At 44.8% G+C, this 23,743-nt stretch overlaps 2 protein-coding genes across 3 annotated transcripts in view; one reads left to right on the plus strand and one right to left on the minus strand.

Moving 5' to 3' along the window:
- Positions 1-12,689, minus strand: MYL12B (myosin light chain 12B). Of its 2 annotated transcripts, none has more exons than XM_020888585.2 (4): positions 12,607-12,689; positions 7,102-7,300; positions 6,450-6,611; positions 1-3,764 (listed from the first exon to the last, which is right to left on the minus strand). In XM_020888585.2, the coding sequence occupies exons 2-4, from the start codon at positions 7,283-7,285 to the stop codon at positions 3,592-3,594; spliced, it is 519 nt and encodes a 172-aa protein (XP_020744244.1). In that variant the 5' UTR covers positions 7,286-7,300; positions 12,607-12,689; the 3' UTR covers positions 1-3,591. The 2 variants fall into 2 exon arrangements, with proteins under 2 accessions (XP_020744244.1, XP_020744242.1); XM_020888583.2 differs by lacking the exon at positions 12,607-12,689 and adding an exon at positions 8,057-8,163.
- Positions 10,104-23,743, plus strand: part of LOC139030416 (uncharacterized) — a 19,475-nt gene continuing 5,835 nt past the window's right edge. Inside the window, exons 1-4 of the mRNA XM_070453025.1 lie at positions 10,104-10,250; positions 12,299-12,881; positions 14,707-21,783; positions 23,643-23,715. Of these exons, the coding sequence (XP_070309126.1) occupies positions 10,104-10,250; positions 12,299-12,881; positions 14,707-14,777 (801 nt within the window). The 3' untranslated portion in view covers positions 14,778-21,783; positions 23,643-23,715. The remainder of the gene's footprint in view (positions 10,251-12,298; positions 12,882-14,706; positions 21,784-23,642; positions 23,716-23,743) is intronic.

Raw genomic sequence — 23,743 nt, forward strand, 5'->3', positions numbered from 1 at the left:
TTATCAAAAATAATTGTTTATTGTGATCATTAAAAACAATGGTTTAAAAATAGGTAGTACACTTAAAAATGGTGGGTATGCCAAAATATGACCATTTAAGATACATTAAACTAAAAAACAAGTTGTATATTTACGACAGCTATAAAATGTGTGTAGATTAATACAGAAGTTACGATGCCTGTTATTTGAGCAGTCACACAGAAACCTAGGATAAAAAGATATAGGGACTTGGGAAAACTGGCTGTTGAAAGATGAGCTCCAGCAATACTTTTCAGGACAGCAAAGATAAAAACCAGGGTTGCAGGGAAATCAAGAACTTGTACACTTAAAAGAGGACCTAGAAAGAAACAAACAATTCTGACAAACTGGACCTACTTGGAAATCTAAAGTAAACTGTTTAAGGACATATTCTATACAGCACATTTTTATGTATATTCTCATTAAATACTAATAACAACTCTTCAATAAAATTCTAGTTTGAGATAATTTACTATCAAACCACTGTAGACTACTAACCTCAGCCTTTTAATCTCCAAATACGATGAACTCCTGTTACCTACCCTTTGCTGTTTTCAGAGGGAGCACTATCCATTTTTATTTTTCTAAGAATAATCCTACAACATGTGATCTAGGTTCTCTTTCTGTTAGACATCACTCCTTTGGTTTCATTCACTTTTTCGCTAAAGAAATGCCCTGTGGTCCTGCCTTCCCTATAAGCCTCTCCCACTGCCAAACAGCTCCTGCTGGTAAACAGAATAACCACAATCTGAATAACTACTGGATGGCAGACCATTTAGCTTTACTGTTTCTACTTTTACTACAAACATAGAGGGTACTGTTCCTGTTAAACAGGTGAGGAAACTGACACTTATGGTGACCTGCCCAAGGACACAAAGCTCATCAAATAACAGACTGGCAGAATTGTTACTGGCAGAATTGACTCAGCCAAGTCTGACTCTAAAGCCCATACTGCTCCTAATCACAAAACTGCTGCTTTATATATTCATAGATTATGTTCCTATTATGAACCAAGAGCATTACTTCCATTTTACAAATGAACAGAGGTTGAGGGGGTCAGATAACTTTCTTAAGGTTATAAAGCCATGATGGAGCACGAACAATGTTAAAATGCAGCTGGACTGAACCCAAAACCTAGACACTGTCCCTGTCTCCTGCTACATTGAATTCTGCACTCAAAACTCTAACAGCTCTAGCAGAAGTGACTGACTTTCCAAATCTAGTGGCCTCCTTTAAACTCTGCCATATTCGATTTTTCTGTGGCTTAACACTATTGACTAACCTTCTCACTCTTCCAATTATTCACGTGGTTTCCATCACACTGTGTTTGTGGCTTTATCTACTGTCCAAGCCTCTTTCAACATCTATCTGATCCTCCTTACAACTTGCCAGCACACCCTATAGTCTAGTTATAACTCTTGTGGCTCTTTCTCTCCTCATTCCTTGTAAAAAATGGTTGCCTTTCCTTTTCATAATTTGCTTTCACTTGTCTCGTAAAGACAGGCCTGTTCCTGTTTCTTCCAGCAGCACTCATAAACTGCTGCTCTCAACCAGGCATAGAGGCTCTTTAATCATGTAGTCAGGGCCCTGGAGTCGGAATGACACTGTCATCATAAGCAACTGGGTAAGGAGGCTGCCCCCATTAGGCTGGTTTCATCAGAAGTTTTGCAGTGGTTTGCTTTAAGTATGGCTTTTCATCAGGGAGGCTGGTTTTTCTAACAAACGCACTCCCTGTTGGAGTACACGCTTTAGCATTTTACTGGCAATCATCTTAACTATGCAAAGCCTACTTTCCACATAGAGAATGCTGTTACTAAATGAGACATTTCATTCAGGGGAGACCATCCACTGTTTCTAATGGTGGCTGGTTCTTTGAACAGTTATTTGAAATGGAGACACTGCAAGAGATCATTTCAGTAGATGAGGCCACTTTTTTCCCTCCCAGTATGGGAACAATGTTATTTGTTCTTCACTGGAAATTTGTTAACAAAGCAGAAGTGATTTTTTTTTTCCAGATGAAATGTAAATTCAGTCCAACAAACAAAATTTCAGCATCATGGCTATAGCCTGAAAAAAGTACTTTGCTTACTTAAACCATTGATGAAATTCAGGAACACTCTAAAGACAAGTTAAGGCAGGTACTAAGAGCCTAATCTTAAAAGGTGCAAGGAGCAGTCTCATCACTGGTCCTTCCACCCCTGTTCTTATAAAGCTGGCCTCATGAGGTAAAAGAATCCAGCTCACCTATTCTGTTGAGTGTGAAGGTCTTATGCCCTAAAGGCATTCAGTAATTGCACGTTCACTGAGGTAATAGTTTTGTCCAAGGATAGTCTTGTTATTAGTAGTATAAAATTATGAGTAACAGTCCATTATTCATCTTCATAGCCTAATTATCCATCCACTCTTCCCACCTAACTTTCCCCCAGTGTTTCAAGATCTTTCTTAAACTCACGAATCTTCAAGAGTCATATTTTTGAAGCCCAAAGTAAATGAAACTGTCTACCATTTCCTGATTAACTCTGAAAACAGTCCTGCATTCCTGCAAATAGCAGAAGTTATTTTTAGGATTGAAATAATGATCTCACTTTCCCAGGCATGTAGCTTCAGCTGTTCTGACTGTGGGCAGGTCAGGAATGTCAAAGATTTGTCCATGAACTCATGTGAATCTCTGCATAAACAAACATGGTGTTTCAATAGGGACCGTGTGTTAAAAAGAAACTACATACAGAAAAAAAAAGTCTATTTTCAACACTTTGAAATATAATACAGAAAAATCTACCTTTTTGATAAAAGCATTCCATAGAACCTTTGGGGGCTAAAACAGTTTTAAAAATTAGGACAAAGTAAAATTGCACTCAGTGGCCTGGTCTAGTTTTAAACGACATGAAGGAATGTACAAAAAGCTTAGAAGAGATTTGGAGGGATGCTGGCAGGTTCAATATTGAATTTTAGGATTTAAAGCTACCAAAGCTATCATATATGTTTATCTATGCAAATTCTACAGGAAATTATTTTAAAATGCAAAGTGCAGAAACTCCATAAAAACTGGATTATTTTTTAAAAGGGGGGGAAGACTGAATAAAGTAAATAGAACTGTTAGGAAACCTGGAAGGAGTAAGGGGTAAGTATAACCACCATATATATAATTTTCTAGGATTTGCCTTACTACCCTTCTTTAGATAATGCACCAAGACCAATAAAAGTCAATTTTGGTAAATAAAAAAGTTTTAAACAAATAAGTTTTTATCATAAAGTTTAATTATGATTCAGAAAAAATTGAGTGAATAACCTTCTCTGAAAAAATATATTGACTCTGTAGACTGCAGTTACTGGGGGCGGGGAGGGTAGAAGGCAGCTGGTAAGTTAAATTACCCTATTTTCTATTCTTAAAATGACAAGAAGTCCCACATCCAGTCTGATTATAGAGATGCATGTGCCCCAAATGGCTGAGAATAAATACAACAAGAAAGGCAGAAGCTGTAAAGCTAAGGGCATGCAATAGGCTCTAAGAGAAAGTCTCAGAAATACCCAGAGTGGCAACAAGGAACGTTTGGCTGGAATCTGAAGTTCTTTTTAGTCGTCTTTGTCTTTCGCTCCATGCTTAAGGATGCGCGTGAACTCAATGTAATTGAAATTCCCCTTTTTGTCAATAGGTGCTTCTCTGTACAGCTCGTCCACTTCCTCATCTGTAAACCGGTCTCCCATTGTGGTCAGCAGTTCTCTCAGGTAATCCTCCTGAATGGTGCCTGAAGAATAAAGAAATGGACATCAGAAGAGACACTCCCCTGAGGAATAATTACAAGGAGCATCTACACTTGACTAAGCACAGGGTTTACGTTAAGGACTATAAGCATGCAAATGTATGAAATACAGTTTTGACATGACTAAGCCAGCCTCAGCACAGCTGCCTAGAAAATGCTCCGTTGCTTAGTGATATTAACCTTCTCTGCTCTACTGACCTCACCCGACAACAACGTCCCAATCTCTTGGTAACAACAGCTAATCCTATGCCTAACCAGAAGCCATGAAGTATGATGCTTCCTCAACATACCATGTATGATCAGTTCTACAAGCAAATACACTAAAATTATCATTGTTCTTATTTAGGCATTAAGTCGTGTCCAACCCTTTTGCAACCCCATGGACTGCAGCCCTCCCTCTGTCCATGGGATTTCCCAGGCAGGAATACTGGAGTGGATTGCCATTTCCTTCTCCAGGGAATCTTCCAGACCGAGAGATCAAACCCACGACTCCTGCTTGGCAGGTGCATTCTTTACCACCTGGGAAGCCCTAAAATCATCATAAACATTGGTAAAATGCTTCAGTGGAAAGAATACTGAAGTTGTGAGGTCCGGTTTTAACAAGGTATGTTACTTCAGGCACTTCACTTTACCTTTTTAAAACACGCAAAATGAGATTTAAAAAATTTTAATGAACAAGTCTACTTTTAGATTCAGTAACAAATATGGTTAGGCCCAGTGCAGAACCACCGAGTAGACAGTTGAGCATTAACTATGTCACAGACGCTGGGACAGGCATGGAGCCTAACAGTGAACAGAGAGGAACGTTCTCTACTTTGGACCTGTGCAAGCAGGGGTCTCATGAAACCTGACTGCACATCAGAATCATCCAGGGAGCTCAATACAGCCCCAGAAGCCACCCTGACACTGATATTTAAAAAGGCTCCCTAAGTAATTTCCACTGGACTGGTTTAAAGAGTAATTTCCATGAGCAATCATGATCGAGACCCACTCCTGCAGTAATCCAAAGGTATTAAATGACAATTCAAGCACAGAGATTTTTGAAATTCATCAAGTTTCTACTTTACGGCAACTTCTTTGTGTGAGTGAAATTAAGCTAAAACACTGATATATTTCCTATAAAGTAAGTTTAAAATGTAAGGTCAGTTCACAAAAGAAACTCTAAATTTATGGGTTCTTTTGCTAACTCAACCCTAGATTAAAAAAAAAAATTTCTCTAAATCTTAGACTTTTAGATTTTAGAAATAACTCCTCCTCTTTAGCCAAGTCATTCAACCACCATGTAAACGAATCAACTACGTGCAGGGACTGTGACAGGAGCCGGGAGGGGTTACGAAGAGGGAACACGCTGCTGCTGCAGAGAGCGGGAGACCGAGGACTGGAAACACGCGCACAAGCCAAGCCTGAGCGCAGGCAGAACACGCGCGGGCAGAGACACAGCAAACCACTGTGGGGGTGGAGAGAAGCGAGAGCTTTTGAAGTTTTCCCAGAGGCCGGGAGAAAACAGGACGAAAACACAGCTAAGGCTCTAGTAAGAATGTGACCACTGAGATGACTCTGAAGAACAGATAAGACACTTTAATGGTTTTATTCCCTTCCACTAAAAAAACACATGTTCACTGTTAAAAAAAAAAAAAATTAACATACAAGTTTTTGGCAAGAAAAAAGGTCTCTTCTGCCTGCCCTTCCCTTACTGGTTCCAGAAATAACTGTTCAGAATTTTTGATTTCAAGGGGAAGGAGGTGATGTGAGAAGGAAGGCAGAGGCAGAAATGGCAGAGATATGTCAAGACAACAATGCATGGAGACTGGAACAAGGTTGGGAAGATGATGCAAAAGTCAAGAGGGTAGTCTATTTAAATAGGCCAGATGAGGCCCTATTGTGGGATGCCTTCAAAGCCAGAGTGGAGAGGCTGTGCTTCCATCCCCACATTAATACTTGAGACTGTTTAAACTACTCCAAATACTGTGTAACCAAAGGGTGTGCCTTCTTTCTTAAAAATCTTGCCATGTGAGTTACCCCCTTGTTTTTTTTCTCTTATATACACTTCTGCCAAAGGAGCAGGCATTCATGTAGCTAGCCTTTGGGTTTGAGAGTCCACTTTATGCAGGCAGTAAGCTACTATTTCATTCCCTCATTTAATCTTCACAACAACCACACAAGGTAGGAAATATTACGGACCATCTTACTGATAAGAGCCTTAGAGAAGTTGCCTGAAATCAGACAGCTATTATGCAGAAGAGGATTATGAAACCAGGGCAACTGATTCCAGATACCAAATCTAAACAATCTCAGAGCAGAGAGGTACCTGATAAACCAAATAGGACCATACCGACACCACCACCTACAACAATCTACACTTTTTCCCAAGATCGCTCCTGTAAAAGACGCATTTGACACACACTGCCTAACCCCTGTGGGATTATTCCAGTAAAGGAGTAATGGGAGTTTCCTAAAGAAGTTCCAAATTCACCTATTAAATTGTGAATTAAATATTGAAGGGCAGAGGCAGTGAAGTGAGTACCTAACATGCCAGAGGTGAAACCTGTCCCCCAAAACAGGTCTGGTATAAACCTGAGGGTGTTACATGTCGTCATGTTTCAAGTTATATATTTTAGCTGCTATAACCACACAATATCAGTTGGCAATTAAAGGCTACCTCAGACTTACCAGTTGCTTCTTCATCAAAGCAAGCAAAAGCATTTCTGATGACATCTTCTGGATCTGTGCCATTTAACTTTTCACCAAACATCGTGAGAAACATGGTAAAATTTATGGGACCTGGAGCCTCATTCATCATGGCATCCAGATACTCATCAGTGGGATTTTTTCCTAAAAAAAAAAAACAGAGGGTCATAATTTTAATCACATCACAAAATGCATCATGGTAAACATTTTGACATGACAGATGATCATTTATACAGTTTGCTATTTGTGTTCAAGATAGTAAAACTATTTGGAAAAAAGTCTTCTCGAGGAAAAGGGTCTGTAATTAAGAGTCTGGAGACTGTGCTATTTTGCTGGGATGTCAGGAGGAATAACACTGCTTTCATAATCACTATCAGAGTTTGCAGCACACACACACACACACACACACACACACACACACACACAGCTGGTCTCCAGCCTGATTCTGAGACTTGGCTACAAATCTGCAGGTGGTCCAAGGACCTTACTTTGGGAAACAATGCTCCAGATTTTGAATCTCAGTGAACTGTAACATCACTAGATTGGCTTCACAAAACTTTTAAGACTTCAGAAATAAATAGAAAAGGTTGTTCTAGAAATTGTTTGATTTATTAATATTAAAACTGATCATTACCCAGGGAAGCAAGCATGTCGTGCAAGTCTTCCTTGTCGATGAACCCGTCCCTGTTCTGGTCGATCATGTTGAAGGCCTCCTTAAACTCCTGAATCTGGGACTGGTCAAACATGGCGAACACGTTGGAGGTCGCGCGCTGGGGGCGCTTCTTGGTGGTCTTGGTCTTTGCTCTTTTGCTCGACATGGTGGCAGTTAAATCCTAACAAAGAGGGGAAATACAAGAAATAGCAAAAACTAAATTGAACCAACCTTCCACAGATATTTGCACCACCGAGAGATGGGTTTAAAAACTATTTCACGGGACAGTGTCACTTGGCAAAAATCTGTCAACTAATTGATACCATTGCTCAGAGGATCAATCTACAAAGAAAAAAACCAGACTTGTCTTTTGAATTCACTCATCCTTAGTAGCTGTGACGTTTAGTAAACAGTCTGTTACTAATTTCAAGTTCCAAATTACCACCAACATTAATTCAAAGCTCAAAGCATTATCAACAAGATTTCCTGTCCCCAGTACTACTGGACAGCTGATTAAGGACTGATAATAACTCAATCCATCAGCTTAATAACAACATAGAAAACAAGAAACAAACGACGTCAGGACGCTGGAGGAAAAGTGTTAGTTCTATATCTCAGTGCTATGCAGTACTGACGAACATTTACTCATCTTCTAAGCCAAATCATCTGAAGTGATTAAGTCCTCTAAACAAAAATCAGAGCACAATACAAAATTTTTAAAGCAATTTAGTTTTTAAGAAGCTTTGGAAAGCATTTTAAGAGATATGGAAACTACCTTTGCTCTCTAATAACCTAAATTTCTCCCCATAAAGCTTTTAAGTTGAAAATAAAAATAACGTCTAATAATTCCCGTTCAACACTAAATCTTTGAGACTATAAACAATTTGTTTGAAGTTAAAAAATCCCACAGTCATCAGACAATAAAATTTTACCATACCATTCTTCAGAACCGAGGTGGCGAGGGCAGTCAGCAAAACCTCTAACCCACAAGACTAAGACACTGTAATCAGTTATATTCTCTCAAGCAGGTCTAAAATAGGCACTAGTGATTTCACACTCTGACCAGGACAACAGTTTTAAAGCTTAGTTCTGAAAACAACATTTAGCTATGATGTAGCAAAACACTATGCCCTTGCTCTAAAAATAAGTGTGTGGATTGCAAAGAATGAACTACCTAGATGTCAGGACTGCCAAGTGAACTTAGGACACAATGCTTCATATGAGTTTTAAAACTTATTTCTTACATTCTTTCCTTGATTACACCACACCAGCCAAACTACATTCAATTATGGAAATAATTAGAAAAGCTCTGACTATGCCTGAATTTTTTTTTTTTTTTAAAAGCTTACTCTGTTCTCAGATTTTTAGAAGGAAATTCCAGAAAGGAGAGTCACAAATTCCAATTCATCAAATATAGCACTCCTGCCATGCACTGGAATGTGCTGCTGGTAAGCCATACCCTACTTGATGTAGAAGTTAGGATGTATGCTCCTCCCTGGTTTCCAAGTTTCCTTTAATTACTCTTTCGTGATATTTTCATTTTATAACATCTCTGGACGCAGCAAATCCCTTTATTATCTAAACTACAGAGAGCTGTATGTAATTTTAAATGTAGTTTTAAAACAAGTAATCACAGCATATATTATTTCTTCCTCTCCTCAATGGACTCTAGGACTTGAGTTAGTGGTTAAGATGCAATGAGTGGCACACATTTACCAGTTCACATCTCTTTAGTATTTTAGGTATGCCCCTGTCTTTGCAAAACAAAGCATGTGTTTAAAAATAGTCTGTTTTGTTTGACAACATTGTATTACCCTAACTATGCACAAATATCAGTTGTTTTAAGAACAAAGAAACAGATGAAAAAGACAGGTCAAGTGGTTGATAAGAACTGATTTCTTAACCCCACAAGACCTCATAATTCTGAATTTAGTATCCTTTCTCTAGGTACCTTTTTAAAAATACTTCCGTTAGATTATAAAGTAACACACACACTTTCATTCTAGAATTTTGATACATTTCCTATTTAGTCTTTCTTTTAATCACACCTTTAATTAAAATCAATCATTTTAATCATGCATTCTTTAAATAAGTAAATACATTACAAGATATTTTGAAGTTATAAAGGTATTTTGGGGGTCAGCACTGACAATGCCCTCAGTTTTTCTTTAGCTCATCTGATCCTTAATTATTAACCATTAACATGATCAGCAGAATTACATTTATGTGCATCATACATCATGAATGCTGATTATCATTTAAGAATTAAGAAATGTTAAGGTAGGTGTGCTCTCTTTGAGGAACTTAAATATAGTTGGGGAGGCAACTGTGAAGAAATGAGATGATTGGTTCAACTTATGAAATGAGTTACATAGTTTTCATTCCAAAAGTATGACTCTCAAGTTAAAACAATGTGTAACAAAACTGAAAAATAACTCAAAGGTGGTACATGATTATCAAATACTATGAATTCAGAAAAGTTCTTTGTTTCTAAGTTTTTTCTGGGTGGGTGGGGGGAAGGGTGGGGGAAAGAACTTGAAAAACCCTAAAAGCTACAAGACATCCTTAGAATTAAGAAATTGAAATGTTAGTCTTAATCCTAACAAATTAGGGTAGTTAATGCTATCAAAATTTGGTAGTATAACACTGGGCAAGTTACTACATGGACCTTTACTTTTTCAAAGAGGTTGGATTCTGATCTGTGAGTTTATCTCCCACCAGAAATCTGGATCCTTTCAGTGATAGGGAGTTCAGCTTTGCTGTCAAGTTATTTCAAAACAAGGAAAAGCTGTTTTTTTTTTCCCTTACCAAACTGAGAGTACGGGTAGAATTAACTCTGGCGGTAGTGTGTTAGTCGCTCAGTCGTCCTACTCTTTGCGACCCCATGGACTGTAACCCTCCAGGCTCCTCTGTCCATGGAATTCTCCAGGCAAGAATACTGGAGTGGGTAGCCATTCCCTTCTCCAGGGAATCCCAACCCAGGGATGGAATTTGGATCTCCAGTATTGCTGGCAGATTATCACCTGAGCCACCCAACTCGGGTGGAGAGGGAGCCAAATGAGAAACAGTGCTATGATCTCAAGGAGCCAATCACTTTAGATACTGTCACCGTCCTCCTTGCTATGATTCAGGTATGCTGTCCACTTTTACTTTCCCCAAACAAGCCAGCCTGTAACTCTCTTCATATAACAAGCCTTCAGCAAATGCACAACTCTTATAGGCTAGGGAAAAATAAAACTGAAAATATTTTATACATCAACCTAAGGATTATTTATGTACATTGAGAAGATTGCTATGCAGGCACCCATGGTTTCCAAGTTATGTTTTCACTCATCATAAGCTCAGTCTAGACTTTTGAGGCATTTAATGAAAGATCTTCGGTGTGAAAGGCTCTGTGTTGTATGGAACTTGAAAACCCTGAGACTTGGAGTCAACCTCTATGAAACTCACAAAGATTTCAGATGCATGAGAAAAAGTGAATGAAAACAATTCAAGAGCTGTTAAGGAAAATCAGTTTACAGAACTGAAGGAGTATAACCGTGTCTTAATCAGGGAAGGGGAGTGCTGGTGGTAATGAATTTCTGGATTTATCCTTCTAGCTGGATCAAATAGGAAGAGAATCATTCAGGGTTATGACAAAAGGACAGATACAAACTATGTCAGGAAAAAGTTAGGCTAGATTAAGTGATGGGAGAAATGGAAAATAAAGATCCTCAAAGAGGCTTTCCCCACACACCAAGGGCAACAAAAAGACTTTTCAGAATTTGTAGATACTCTGGTTTCATTTATAAAATGGGATTAACCCATACCAATATTGGCTTCCCCAGTGGTTCAGCGGTAAAGAATCTGCCTGCAATGCAGGAGACAGGGGAGATGTGGGATCAGTCCCTGGGTGGGGAAGATCCCCTGGAGGAGGAAACGGCAAATCACTCCAGTATTCTTGCCTGGAGAATTCCATCCTGAGGAGTGCACACACACGCACACAAATAATACTTTGAGGTTGCTAAGTCGCATCCCACTCTTTGCGACCCTATGGACTGTAGCCTGCCAGGCTCTTCTGTCCATGGGATTCCCTAGCCAAGAATACTGGAGTGGGTTGCCCCGCCCTCCTCCTGGGGATCTTCCCGACCCAGGGATCGAACTCTCGTCTATTACGTTTCCTGCATCAGGGGCTGGGTTCTTTACCACTAGCGCCACCTGGGAAGCCCAGAATACTCTAGTTAGAATTCTAGAGTCCAGCATTTATAGTGGTAATAAATGTAAACTAATCTGAAGACTTTCTACAGAACACTCAAAATTGATAGTATTCTGGAAATATACGTTCTTTAATGAAAAACTCCCATCTTAGGAAACACTTCCTAATGTGATGGCACATAACATCTACTTTCCAGTCCAGACCAAATCTACTGTCTCATTTAATAAATGTATTTTTTTTTTACAAGCTAAGTTTATATACTTTTTTGGTGCTAACCACAGTTTTTGAAAAGTATATTTTCAGGCTGGTGTTTCCGTTCCAACTTAACCAAGTTTTCAATTCCTAAGCAAACTTCCGGTGGAAGGTAGGATTAGTCCTCTAAGACTGCCACACCCAAAAAGTTCTCAGCACTTGACAAAGGCAATTCGTTGTCGAGGTTCACTAGCCTGTAAAGCCTCACATTTTAAAGTTTTTCTTGCTGGGTTTTCATCAAAAGCCTTCCAGAACAATGAAACAAAAAGTAGTAATTTTAAGAATCACTCATTTTCTCCACCTTTAGATGTACAACTTTCTGCACTTCAGTTAAAATCTCAACGCTTATTTGTTTCAAAGTTCTGTAAAGAAATGATACACTCTTTGATAAACCAATTCAGCTACTTTGAAAGTAAACACTTAAAACGGACTTAACTCGGAGGCTCCACCCCAGAATAACAAGGAGTTTTTTGGGAGTTTTCCTGAAGCCTCAAACTAAACCCCAAACTCCTGTTTGTCCAACTATCACTTAAAAAAAAAAATCAGAACACTCCAGTTACAAAAGTGGATACTCAGTTGAAGTTGTGAATTTGAGGTGGTTATTCCCACTAAACGTAGGCATACAGTTGCAATAACAGCTGCAGCGGGCGGGCGTCCGGGGACCGCACCAGGCTACAGTTTTTGCGCAAACTCTCTGGAATTGGGCAAGTTTACGTTAGAAACTAAACTTAGTCCCAGCGTCAGCTCCGCGGGGCTCGGGTTTCGCAGGCCGGCTGCCGCCCAAGCTCGCGGCGCCAGCAGGCTAAACCACACTTCCCTAGCTCCAAGTTTGGGCAGAGGAGCGAAGCTGGCGTCCGGGCCAGTTCCGGCCGCGGCATTGGACGCGGGAGCGGCCCGTGGGCTCGAAACCCAGGAACCCGCACGCACACCTGCCCAGGTGCGCCCCCGGCAGCGCTGCTAACCACTCCGCCAACCCCAGCCGCCCCGCGGGAATGCATCTCGGGACGGGCCTCCCGCGGCCGACCGCGAGCACCACTCACCCTAACTCTGCCGCGAGAATCCGAGAGCTTCTGGAACCTCCTCGCTGCCTCAGCTGCCGCTACCAACTCCCTTCCACTCCCAGAGACGGTACAAACCGGCACTTCCGGCCTTCGCTTAGAGGACCGGAAGGAAGGGAGTCACCATTCTCGGCTAACAGTGCGAGCCTGGCAGGGCGATGGGACAGGGGAGTTGCCGATGTGCTCAGAGGGCGCAGTTTTGACCGAGTGCAAGGGAAGGACGTGTCGAGCGGGCAGCTTAGAACACAGTAGAAAGGGTAATGATTCTCTAGGTCTGATTACTGAGTTTCCATCTTTTTTACACCTCGTCTTACAGTGTAAACTGTTTCACCCCCCCTTCCTGTTTGCAAATGGTTGAGTCTATCTTGTGGGTCTGCCCCTCCGCGCATTCCAGGGCCCGGCCGGGGGCGGGGCTCGGCGACCCAAGTCCTTATAGGGAAATCGCGGAGAGGGCTTCGAGGCCCACGTGACTGACCTTCGCCCCACCCCGAGAGCCCCGCCCGAGCCGCCGAGCGGTTCTGCGCATGCGCATGGGTTTCTCGTCAGCTTGATTGAGGAGGCTGGGGTCTTCGCCTGAAGGTCGCCACGCTGTGTGTGTACCCCGAGAGGATGACTCTCGGCAAGAGACTTGATCTCTTGGCCCGGTGTTGTGTTATGACGAGTCACTCCCCTCCCTACGGAAACAAACAGTGTTTATTCCCGAGGGCCCTCAGCCTATTTTCGACCCAGAAGGAGTTCTTCAGGCGGGGGGCGGCCGAAGACATTCTCCCTCTTCAGAAACGTTCGCGGTTATGTTTCCCCGGGGAGTCCCTCAGGCCCCAGAACAAGGAGAGCCTGGCCGTGTCCAGCTCGGAAGGCAGCCCGCAACCCACAGCGACGGGGTCCCCAACCTAGCCCCCTACTCTCACTGGTGCCGACGTGCGCCCCGAGAAGAGGACAGGAAGTCGGGCCTGTTAGATCAGCTCTCTGGCCTCAGGGCCGCCTGGCCGGGGCATCTCGTAGAAGGAAAATCCTCCCTACCCCGAGAAAATCCTCCCTACCCTGAGGGAGACTGTGCTGCCAGTCTCCGCTGAGGAGGGTGGTCCCCGCAGGGGAGGGCTGGGCTGGGCCGACGCCCTTCCGGGGTCGTCCAGGCTCCGAGTTACGTGCCTCGTCTGGCTCCCGTGGCCGGAACGTTTCTGGGGTTTGGAGCTGCGCTCACTCCAGTCATCCTGCTGATGAGGAAGGTAAAGTTGCCGGATAATGTACTCGCAGTAGGAATCAGCTGCACCGTCGGGAACCTCAGGAACATTCCATTTGTTAACCAGTAGTCTGTTCCCAAGTTCACTTAGAGGTAAAGTCACTGAGAGATACTTTACTGTCCTAATCCTACAGCAGGACTGAAACGAAGATGGTTCGTTTACCAAACAGCTTCCAATAGTGAGAATCACTCGGGGTACGAGGGAAAAATACTCAGTATTGGGGGTCTCATCTCCAACCCGCTGAATCAGCCTTCTAGGTCAGGTCCTGGGAAGCCATCAATTTAAGAGGGTCCTAAGTGACTCTCAGCCCAAAGGTGGGGACGCAGAGCGAGAACAGGTTAGGTTCTAAGATGAGAGAGTGACGGCACAAACTTCAGATGGTTGAACCGGGGTGGGGGGCGCGGGGGCAGGGAGATGCAGAGGGTTCGTGGGGCCTGGCTGCCCGCGGGGCGAGCCGACTGCTGTGCACACACCTACATCTGTCACTAGGGGGCGCTGGAGTTTCCACTGCTGTCCTTAAGGGAGGAAACATCCCAAAAGATGACACAGGCTGTTGAGTTTTCACGCTCAGAGCGACAGGGAGCAGCAACAGTCTTTTTTTTTTTTTTTTTCACGGACTTTTAATTTTGAAATAATCTTAGATTTTCAGAAAAGTTGCAAAGATAGTACAGAGTTCTCATATACCCTGTGCCCATCTTCCACTAATGTTAAATAACGATGGCACCTTTGCCAAAACTAAGAAATTGACAATGGTAGCATACTATTGCTTAAAGGACACAGTTTAGTCAGGTTTCACCACTTTTCCCATTAACGGCTTTTTTTTTTTTTTTTTCTGATCCAGGATCCAATTTGGTTTACCCGGAGCAACGGTCTTCTGCTTCTGCGTTGTTACTGAGTCGCTGTCATATCTGACCCTGTAGACTGTAGGCAGCCAGGTTCCTCTGTCCTCCACTATCTTCAGGAGTTTGCTCAAATTCCTGTCCACTGAATTAGTGATGCTCTTTAACCATCTCATCCTCTGCACACCCCCCTCCCCCCTTTTCTTTGCTTTTATAGTATCAGAAAATTGCTTTGCCTGTCTGCTTTCCTGTACTTGTAAGGCATAGTTCGGGCGAGGCAGAAAAGGAAAGAGGACCTCAACAGAAATAGGTTACCTTTATTCAGGTAAGGAGGGGCGACAGTTGGCCTAATGACCAGGCTGAGCAGCCAAGAGGGATCAGGGAGGCTTCATACTTATAGGGAGGTTTGTGGAAGCAATAAGGGAAACGTCAATCAGGCGGGATATTTTGAGTATTCTTTTGTTGAGATGACATTTGTAGTTGGGCAGGGGTTGATAAGTCTTCTGGGTGGGTGTAGGGGGTATGTAGGTTTCCGGACAGGGGGTGATAAGTCCCAGATAGATGCAAACGGCCTGGAGCATCAGGGTGGAACTAAAGTTATACTTTGTTTTCTCTGAAGTTAGATGATTCAGCGAGGGGCCTTTGAGACTGTTGTTCTCTTTTCTAGGCCCAAAAGACTCCTTCATTCCAGACCCTGAAATCATAAAAAAATTGGGTAAAGGGCGCCGTATCTCTCTGGCTACTTTGTTTTCTCTGAAGTTAGATGATTCAGTAAGGGCCCTTTGAGACTGTTGTTCTCTTTTCTAGGCCCAAAAGACTCCTTCATTCCAGACCCTGAAATCATAAAAAAATCATAAAAAATGGGGTAAAGGGCGCTGTATCTCTCTGGCTACTTCCTGCTGGATAGGGGCGATGGTTTTGGCTCTGGAATGGAAGATCGCCCTAGGGCCCATGGTCTCTTTTTTTCTGAGCTTGAGGTGAGGCTCTCGAGAAGAAGAATGGTCTTGACCTGATCTTGAGAGATGGCCCGAATCCGTTCTTGGAGAAACCTTTGAAAGAGATTGAAGAGACAGGGTCCAAATAAGAGGAATAGAAGGATAAGTATCAATGGTCCCAGGAAAGGGAGCAACCAAGGGAGGATCTGTTGGAACAGGTTTTGGGGAGTGTAAAGGTTTTGTAACTCTTTTCTGCGGCGGTCAGTTCTGTCTCTGAGTTCTTTGACTCTGCCCTGGACTATGCCCGTTTCATTAACAAAATAGCAGCAGTCCTCTCCTAGGAAAAGGCAGGTCCCTCCCTTTTCCGCGGTGAGACGGTCCAGGGCTCACCTATTTTGTAGAGCCACAGAAGCTAATGAGTTAATTTGGTTTGGGATTGAAACGAAGGACTCCGTTACCTGCTCCATGTCCTTATTAAGTTCTTGGGACAACTTGTAGTAGAAATGGGCAGAGGTCGAGATGACTCCAATCCTGGTTCCTAGGGCTGCTGCTATGCTAGTCCCAATCAGGAGTGGGGCTATGACAGCTTGTCTTTTCCTGTGGGAAAGTTCCCCTTGGGGGTAGACTATTCCTTCTACCGCTTCATCTTTGAGGAATGTTAGGCCCGGGGTCAGGAAGACCAAGATGCAGGGTCCAGCGGGGGGTCTAAGTGGAGGCATGAATATGCCTAGGTCCCACAGAGAATGAAGATTCCCGGATTGGTGCAATTATTTGTGCTGTTCCAGAGAACCCAAGTGGAACAGAAGGAGGGAGTGGAGTTTGTAAGACCAGTGTAGTTGGGACTAGAGTAGTCAATACAGGTTAGGTTTGAAGAGGCTGAGAGTAGGACATTGTCAGAGACTGGCCCAATGAGTTGTGTGGTTTTCTGTTGGGAATGGGAAGCACAGTTGCCCTGTGACAGCCAGGTTGAGGGCCAAGAACTGGCTCTGTGTGGTGAGGGAGACAGTGACATGCCTATCCAACACTGGGATGTGTGTTGTGTGTGTTGGAAGAATTGGAAGGAAGAGTTGAGAAGGAGGGTAAGGTGTCGGTTGCCAGAGGGAGGTTTTAGGAGAGGCCGTAATTGGGAAAGGAAGTCTAGGTGTTTGTAAGGCCCAGGGGTCACCTGTAACCAGGAAATTATGTTCTTTATGACTTGTTCTTGTTTCTTTTCCTGATTTTGATCTAGTACCCTGCCCCTGTCTGAGTACCCCCAGTGGGTAATCGGATAGAAACATACGTTTTTTTCCATTTGGCTTATGGCAGGTACTCACAAAACTCCCTCTTTCGTACTTTGACAGCGAGTAGGGATTTGGACTTCCCGCCCCCGAGGTTCATGGTGCATGGTTTTGGAGCTGTATTATAACATGAGGAATGTACGTAGGAATAAATGTCTGAGCAGGGGCAGGGAGTAGCCAGAAGGCTGGGGAGTGCAGCAAGGATAAGGAGCAGGGGAGTCATGGGACTGTTAGGCAGTGCAGAGGAAATAGCGCCCTAGGAGTAGAACACAGCTAGCAACGTAGGCGATGCCCACGGAAAGACGAAGGATAGGTGGCCAGCTTGAGGGGAGACAGTTACTAGGCCTATTGCAAAGATTAAGATTAAGAGTGCAGTTATAGTTAGAAAGACAGGGAGAGGCCAGTCAGGGCGAGGGGCAGAAGGCCTCAAGTTGGTGGTGGTTTGAATCTGAGGAGGAACAGTGCTCATTAGGATGTAGAATGATGTAGAGAATGAGAGTAAAGAAATCGATTTAGTCTGGAGTCAGGTTGTAGAAGGTTCCCTGGAGCCACAGTTGAGACACCAGTGTAGTCAGGTCTGTGAAGAAGGTTCCTGTTGGGGCACTGGTCCAGAGGTCTTGGAGTAGTTGCATCAGGAACAGTTGTAGGTTGAAGAGAGTCCAGGTCATTCAGTGTCCTCTCCGATGGTTGACAGGGGTTGTCGCCGGGTGAATTTTAAAGAGGTGGGTCCTGTGAGGGAGACCTGATAGGTGTCATTTAAGGAGGGCAGCGCAGGATTGGAGGTGACCCGTTTTAGACGAGAGAGGTGTACCCAGGAAGTGACTTTCTCGAGTTTAGCTGCAGTTGGGGTAAGGAGGATGACTTTGAGTGGTCCCTGCCACTTTGGGCTTAGGTCACTCTGGGGACTATCAGACAGGTAGACCATGTCCCCAATTTGTAAAGGGGGCAGGGAGGCTTGGGGGTCAGGGGCAGGCAAATTGTGGTTGACGTATTTCCAGAGGGCATTGTGGAGTTGCGCCAGCAGAGGGGAGTGTAGGAAGCTTGATACGGGAGGAGGTTCAGCGGGGAGTCCAGGAGGGAGCATGGGCCTTCCAAACATCATTTCAAAAGGACTCAGCCCCAGGGGCTTTCTGGGCAAAGCCCGTATTCTGAGGAGAACAATTGGCAAACGTTTAGTCCAGTCCAGATGTGCCTCGAGGGTTAGTTTGGTAAGGGTTTCTTTGATTATTCTATTCATCCTTTCTACCTTTCCTGAGGACTGGGGACAGTATGGAATGTGAAATTTCCAGGGTATCTTTAAGAATTGGACAAGTTGTTGGGTGACCTTGGATGTAAATTCCAGGCCATCAGACTGTAGAGATGAAGGCAGGCCAAACCTGGGGATAATTTCTGTGAGGAGGATTTGGGCCACTGTGTGGGCTCTTTTGTTTGTAGTGGGAAATGCTTCTACCCATCCCGAAAAGGTGTCCACAAGGACTAGAAGATATCTGACTCTCCGAACCCGGGGCATATGAGTAAAGTCTCTCTGCCAATGCTGTGCTGGGAGGCTGCCTCGCATTTGATGGGTTGGAAAGGATGTCGGTTTAAGGTTGGAATTGGGGTTAGTACGTTGACATGTTTGACAGGAGTGGGTAAGGTTATCTAAATATTGTTGGTCAGGATTGGATATGGGGACATGGTTACAGAGGAACTGTTGGAGTGTCTTGGATGAGGGATGAAAAAGTGAGTGTAGATAAGAGAGGATTTCTCTGGTGGTGGGAGGGTCGGGTGGAGTCAAAGATAAGATGACAGGGGACTGGAGGGAAGGTTGGGACAGGGCTATCTCCTTTGCCTTCTGGTCTGCAGCATTGTTGTAGGCTGATATGAGACTTCCCTTTTGATGTCCCCTACAGTGAAGGATGGCGGCTTTGTTTGGTAAGAGTACTGCCTCTAGAAATTTGCGGATCAGGTCTGAATTAATAATGGGGGATCTGTTTTGGGTTAGGAAACCTCTTTCTCTCCATATTAGGACGTTTGAGTGAAGTATGTTATAGGCATATTTGGAGTCTGTGTGGATGTTGACCCTTAGATTTTTAGCTAGAGTTAAAGCTCTGGTGAGAGCTATCAGTTCTCACCTGCCTGTTGAGAGGTGGTGTGAGGTGGCAGCGATGAAGCTTCAATTGTCTGGGTTCCGTGATTGTGACAAAGGTGTCCCTGGATGATGGCATATCCTGCTGCAGAGGGTGGGGATTTTTGAGAGCTGCCATCAATGAACCAGTGTGGGGTGTCTGGGTCTAGGATGGGCTGATCTGTTACATGTTGGAAGGGGTTTTGGGTAAGATCTACTGTTAGGCTGCAGCTGTGTAAGAGGGAGTCTGTTGTAGAGGACATGGGTAATAAGCTGGCGGGGTTAAAGGGATAGCAGGGGGAGAATGAGAGCTGAGGGTTGAGAAGAAAGGCATGTAGGACCTGTACCCTGGAAGGGGGAAGGGAGAGGAAAGGCTGATGTGATAGCAAGTCTCGGAAGGTGTGTGGAGAACAGACTGTTAAAGGGGCATGTCTGGAGAGTTTATTTGCTTCGGGTATGAGGGCTGCGATAGCAGCCATGGCCTGTATGCAGGGAGGCCACCCCTTGGTCACCATGTCTAACTGTTTTGATAGATAGGCTATGGGAGCCCAGGTGTCTCCAGCCTGCTGACATAGAAGCCCCAGGGCCTGTCCTTGGTTGGAATGTACAAAGAGAAAGAATGGTCTGGTGTGATCTTGCAGGTGGAGAGTTGGCACTCGGAGGAGGCTCTGGGTGAGCTGGCTAAGAGGATTGGCCAGCGAGGAAGGATTAAAGAGGGGCTCATCCAGACATCCTTTAGTTGCTTCATAGTGCAGCTTTGCAATGAGGGAGAAGTTGGGAATCCAGATACGGAAAAAATTTAGGAGGCTGAGGCTAGACAGGAGTTCCCTTTTTGTTTTTAGAAGTGGATGGTTAATTAAGGCCTGGATTCTGTCTGGGGGAATAGTTCTTTGTTGATGGGATATGGAAAGCCCCAAGTAGGTGACTTTTGTCTGGATTATTTGGGCCTTAGATTGGGATACCTGATAACCCCAGGATCCCAGGGCCCCAAGGAGTTTGGCAGTATGTTGGAGGCAGAGTTTTCCAGTTGGGCTACAAAGGAGGAGGTCATCTACGTATTGGAGGAGATGACTCAGGACTAGGTCGAGTGTCTGTAGGTCCCTTTGTAAAGCCTGTCCAAAAAAGTGGGGACTGTCTCTGAACCCCTGGGGGAGAACTGTCCATGTTAGCTGTTGGGACACATGAGTCTTGGGGTCTTGCCAGGTGAAGGAGAAAAGGGGTTGGGAGAGGGGGTGGAGGGGGATGGTGAAAAAAGCGTCTTTGAGATCTAATACTGTGAAGTGGGTTGCAGTCAGGGGTATGGTAGACAGAAGGGTGTAAGGGTTAGGGACTACTGGGAATGTCGGCATAATGGCCTCATTGATTTTTCTCAGGTCCTGGACCATTCTCCAAGAATTTGGTCCCTTTTTTACTGCCAGAATAGGGGTGTTGTGTGGTGAATAGGTAGGAACTAGGATAGAGGCTTGAAGAAGATGGTGTATGATAGGCTTAAGTCCCTTGTGGGCCTCTGGGGTGAGAGAGTACTGTTGCTGGGTGATTATAGTCGAGGGGTCTTTTAGGATAATGTGGACTGGGGGATGATGTTTGGCAATGGATGGGTGATCAGTGTCCCAGACTTGGGGGTTTAAGGTGGGTAGATCCAAGGGAAGGTCAGGAGAGAGGGATAGGGACTGTCTAGGTGCCATCTGCATGCAGAATATAGAGACTGTATCGAGGTGGGGTATGGTAATAAAGACCCCCAATTTGGATAACAAATTTCTCCCTAGGAGTGCCATCGGGCACTGAGGCATTATGAGGAATGAGTGTATAAGGGTCACTTTTCCAAATTGACAGAGTAATGGAGGACTGATTTTTGGCCTTAGGGGAACTCCAGAGACCCCCTTGATTGTGAATTCTGAGTCTTGAGTTGGGCCAGAGTAGGAAGTTAAGAGAGAGAAAGTGGCTCCAGTGTCTACTATAGAAGAGATCTTTTTTCTGGCCACTACCCCGTATACCCTAAGTTCCGACCTCATGTTTAGGACACGGGCCGGGGGGCTGGAACCCAGGCCCCATCATTGGAACAACTCTCGTAGAGTTGGGCTGGGATTTTGAGGAGAAGTGGGGATCTCCTCAGATGCGCCAGGGCGTCCCTGTGGACATTCCACTCTCCAGGTCTGGACGGTGGGGACCTCCCCTGGGGACAGTCCATCTTCCAGTGTCCCCATTGGCCACAGGTTGGACATGCTTTTGTGGGGGGCTGCGGGTTTGGACATGCCTTTGCCCAGAGTCCTGACTGGTTGCATCAGAAGCAGGGTCCGGGGGGAGTCTTAAGCCCCATTCTGGGATGACTTGGGCCAGGCTGATCTCTTTCCTTAATTGCTGCTGCCAAAAAGGCATATTTAGCTTTTCTCTCACATTCTTTTTGTCTCTTAGCCTCCTCCTATTATTGAACACCTTAAAGGCTACTTCTTGAAGGTCTCTTTGGGGGGTCTCAGGGCCCTTTTCTAGTTGTCGAAGCTTGCGTCTGATGTCAGGGCCAGATTGGCTGATGAATTGAACGTGAAAGTAGAGTAACCCAGTAGGGGTAGTGACATCTAGGTTGGTATACCTCTGGACTGCCTCTGTGAGGCGTGTCAAGAATAAGGCTGGATTTTTGTCTGCCCCTTGGGTAATTTCTCTGACTTTATCATAATTGACATGGATATGAGTATTTTTCTGCATTCCTTCCAGAATAAAGGTGATCATATGATTGAGTCTCCTGATACCTGGGTCACCGGGCTGGTAAGTCCAGTGGGGATCTAACTGAGGCACTGCCTCATCAGCAGCTGGGCTGTCCCGGTCTTAGTTATGTAAATCATGGGCTTTTGCCGCTTGCCAGATACGGTCTTTTTCATCTGGAGTGAGAGTGGCATTTAGAATATAGTATATGTCACTGCATGTGAGGTTATAGGCCTGGGAGAGTTTTAGGAATTCTTTTCTGTATCTGGTAGGATTTTCAGAAAATGATCCCAACTTTTCTTCTGTCTGGCTCATATCTGACAATGAAAATGGCACATGGACTCCAGTGGGGCCCTCTGGTCCTGCTACCTCTCTCAGGGGAAACAAATGTTGGGTACCTGACTGTGTGTGTGTGTGTGGGGGGGGGTAGTGGGGAGGGGAAGTCGGGGAGATGGGGTAGCAGGGCAAGGGGGAGTCAGGAGAGGTTTCGGGGCCAGTTGGTGAGTTGGATGAAGGGGAAGGAGAGGGTTGGCGGGGTGGCGAGTAGGGAGGGGGCTCATCTGCTGGGTCGAACTCCGGGGGTGTGAAAGGTTTCGGTCTGCGGTTAGTTGAGGAAGAAGAGCCCTTTTGCTTGGGAGGCAAAGTGCATAGAAGGACCTCGTGGGTGGAGCAGGCCTGGCTAGGGAGGGCCTTCTCCGAAGGGCCCAAAAGGCTTGGGCATAGGGGATCTCTGACCACTTGCCATTCCGTTTAAGGAAGTCAGTCAGATTTTGGAGAATGTTAAAGTCAAATGTGCCAACTTCAGGCCAGCGGTCTTGATTGTCTAATTGATATTGAGGCCAAATCTGTGTACAGAGTTGTTTTAAGTGGTTAGCTTTGAGTTCAGTGAGTGAGAGTGGTTTGAGATTTTTGAGAACACAGGCCAGAGGGGAATCTTTTGGGACAGATTGGCCAGACCCCATAATTGAAAGGCAAGCAGAGGCTCCTATTGGGAACTCGAGTTGTCACCCATAGTCGCAAAAGGAGTTATGAGAAGAGAGCTCTGTGTCGAGGTGGAACGTACCCCACTGTCGCCTTCAGAGTGGCCCTGGGCCAGAGGTCCCTGGGACCTGGAGAGGACTGAGTTCTAGGGCGCCTCTAGAACTCCGTCCAGATCAGATCTTACCTTAATCTAGGGGCCAGCTTGAGTGGAGTGTTACATGTAGAGCGGTCGAATGGCAAGAGGTCCCTATTCTGGAGGTTGTCAGAGAGAGAGAGGAAAGAGGGTAAAGCCGAGGCGTGGGGGTACGCAAAGCATCAATAAAGCCTTAGCACAAGGCTCGCACTGCTCACGAAGGCACTAATTGTCCCCGAGGGGAACTTAGGAGCCCTGACAGAGAAGTGAGCTTGGAGGATGTTCTTGCTCCCAGACTCAGGGGAGAAGGGGAAAACAATGAGAGGGAGGGAGAGTGAGGGAGAGTGAGAGAGAATGAGACGAGTGCCTCGCCCCCTCCCGGTATGGCACCAAGAATGTAAGGCATAGTTCCGGAGAGGCAGAAAAGGAAAGAGGACCTCAGCCGAAGTAGGTTACCTTTATTCAGGCAAGGAGGGGCAACAGTTGGCCTAATGACCAGGCTGAACAGCCGAGAGGGATCAGGGAGGCTTCATACTTAGAGGGAGGTTTGTGGAAGCAATAAGGGAAACATCAATCAGGCGGGATATTTTGAGTATTCTTTTGTTGAGATGATATTTGTAGTTGGGCAGGGGGTGATAAGTCTTCTGGGTGGGTGTAGGGGGTATGTAGGTTTCCGGACAGGGGGTGATAAGTCCCAGATAGATGCAAACGGCCTGAAGCATCAGGGTGGAACTAAAGTTATACTTTGTTTTCTCTGAAGTTAGATGATTCAGCGAGGGGCCTTTGAGACTGTTGTTCTCTTTTCTAGGCCCAAAAGACTCCTTCAGTACTGGGGAAAATCCAACAGGTATTAAAGAACAACTGCACTGCCAAGCACCGAGGTCAGTGCTGTGGTTTATGTGGTTTTTG

The sequence above is a fragment of the Odocoileus virginianus genome, chromosome 22 (assembly GCF_023699985.2).
Source record: "Odocoileus virginianus isolate 20LAN1187 ecotype Illinois chromosome 22, Ovbor_1.2, whole genome shotgun sequence".
NCBI classification, from domain to species: Eukaryota; Metazoa; Chordata; class Mammalia; order Artiodactyla; family Cervidae; genus Odocoileus; species Odocoileus virginianus.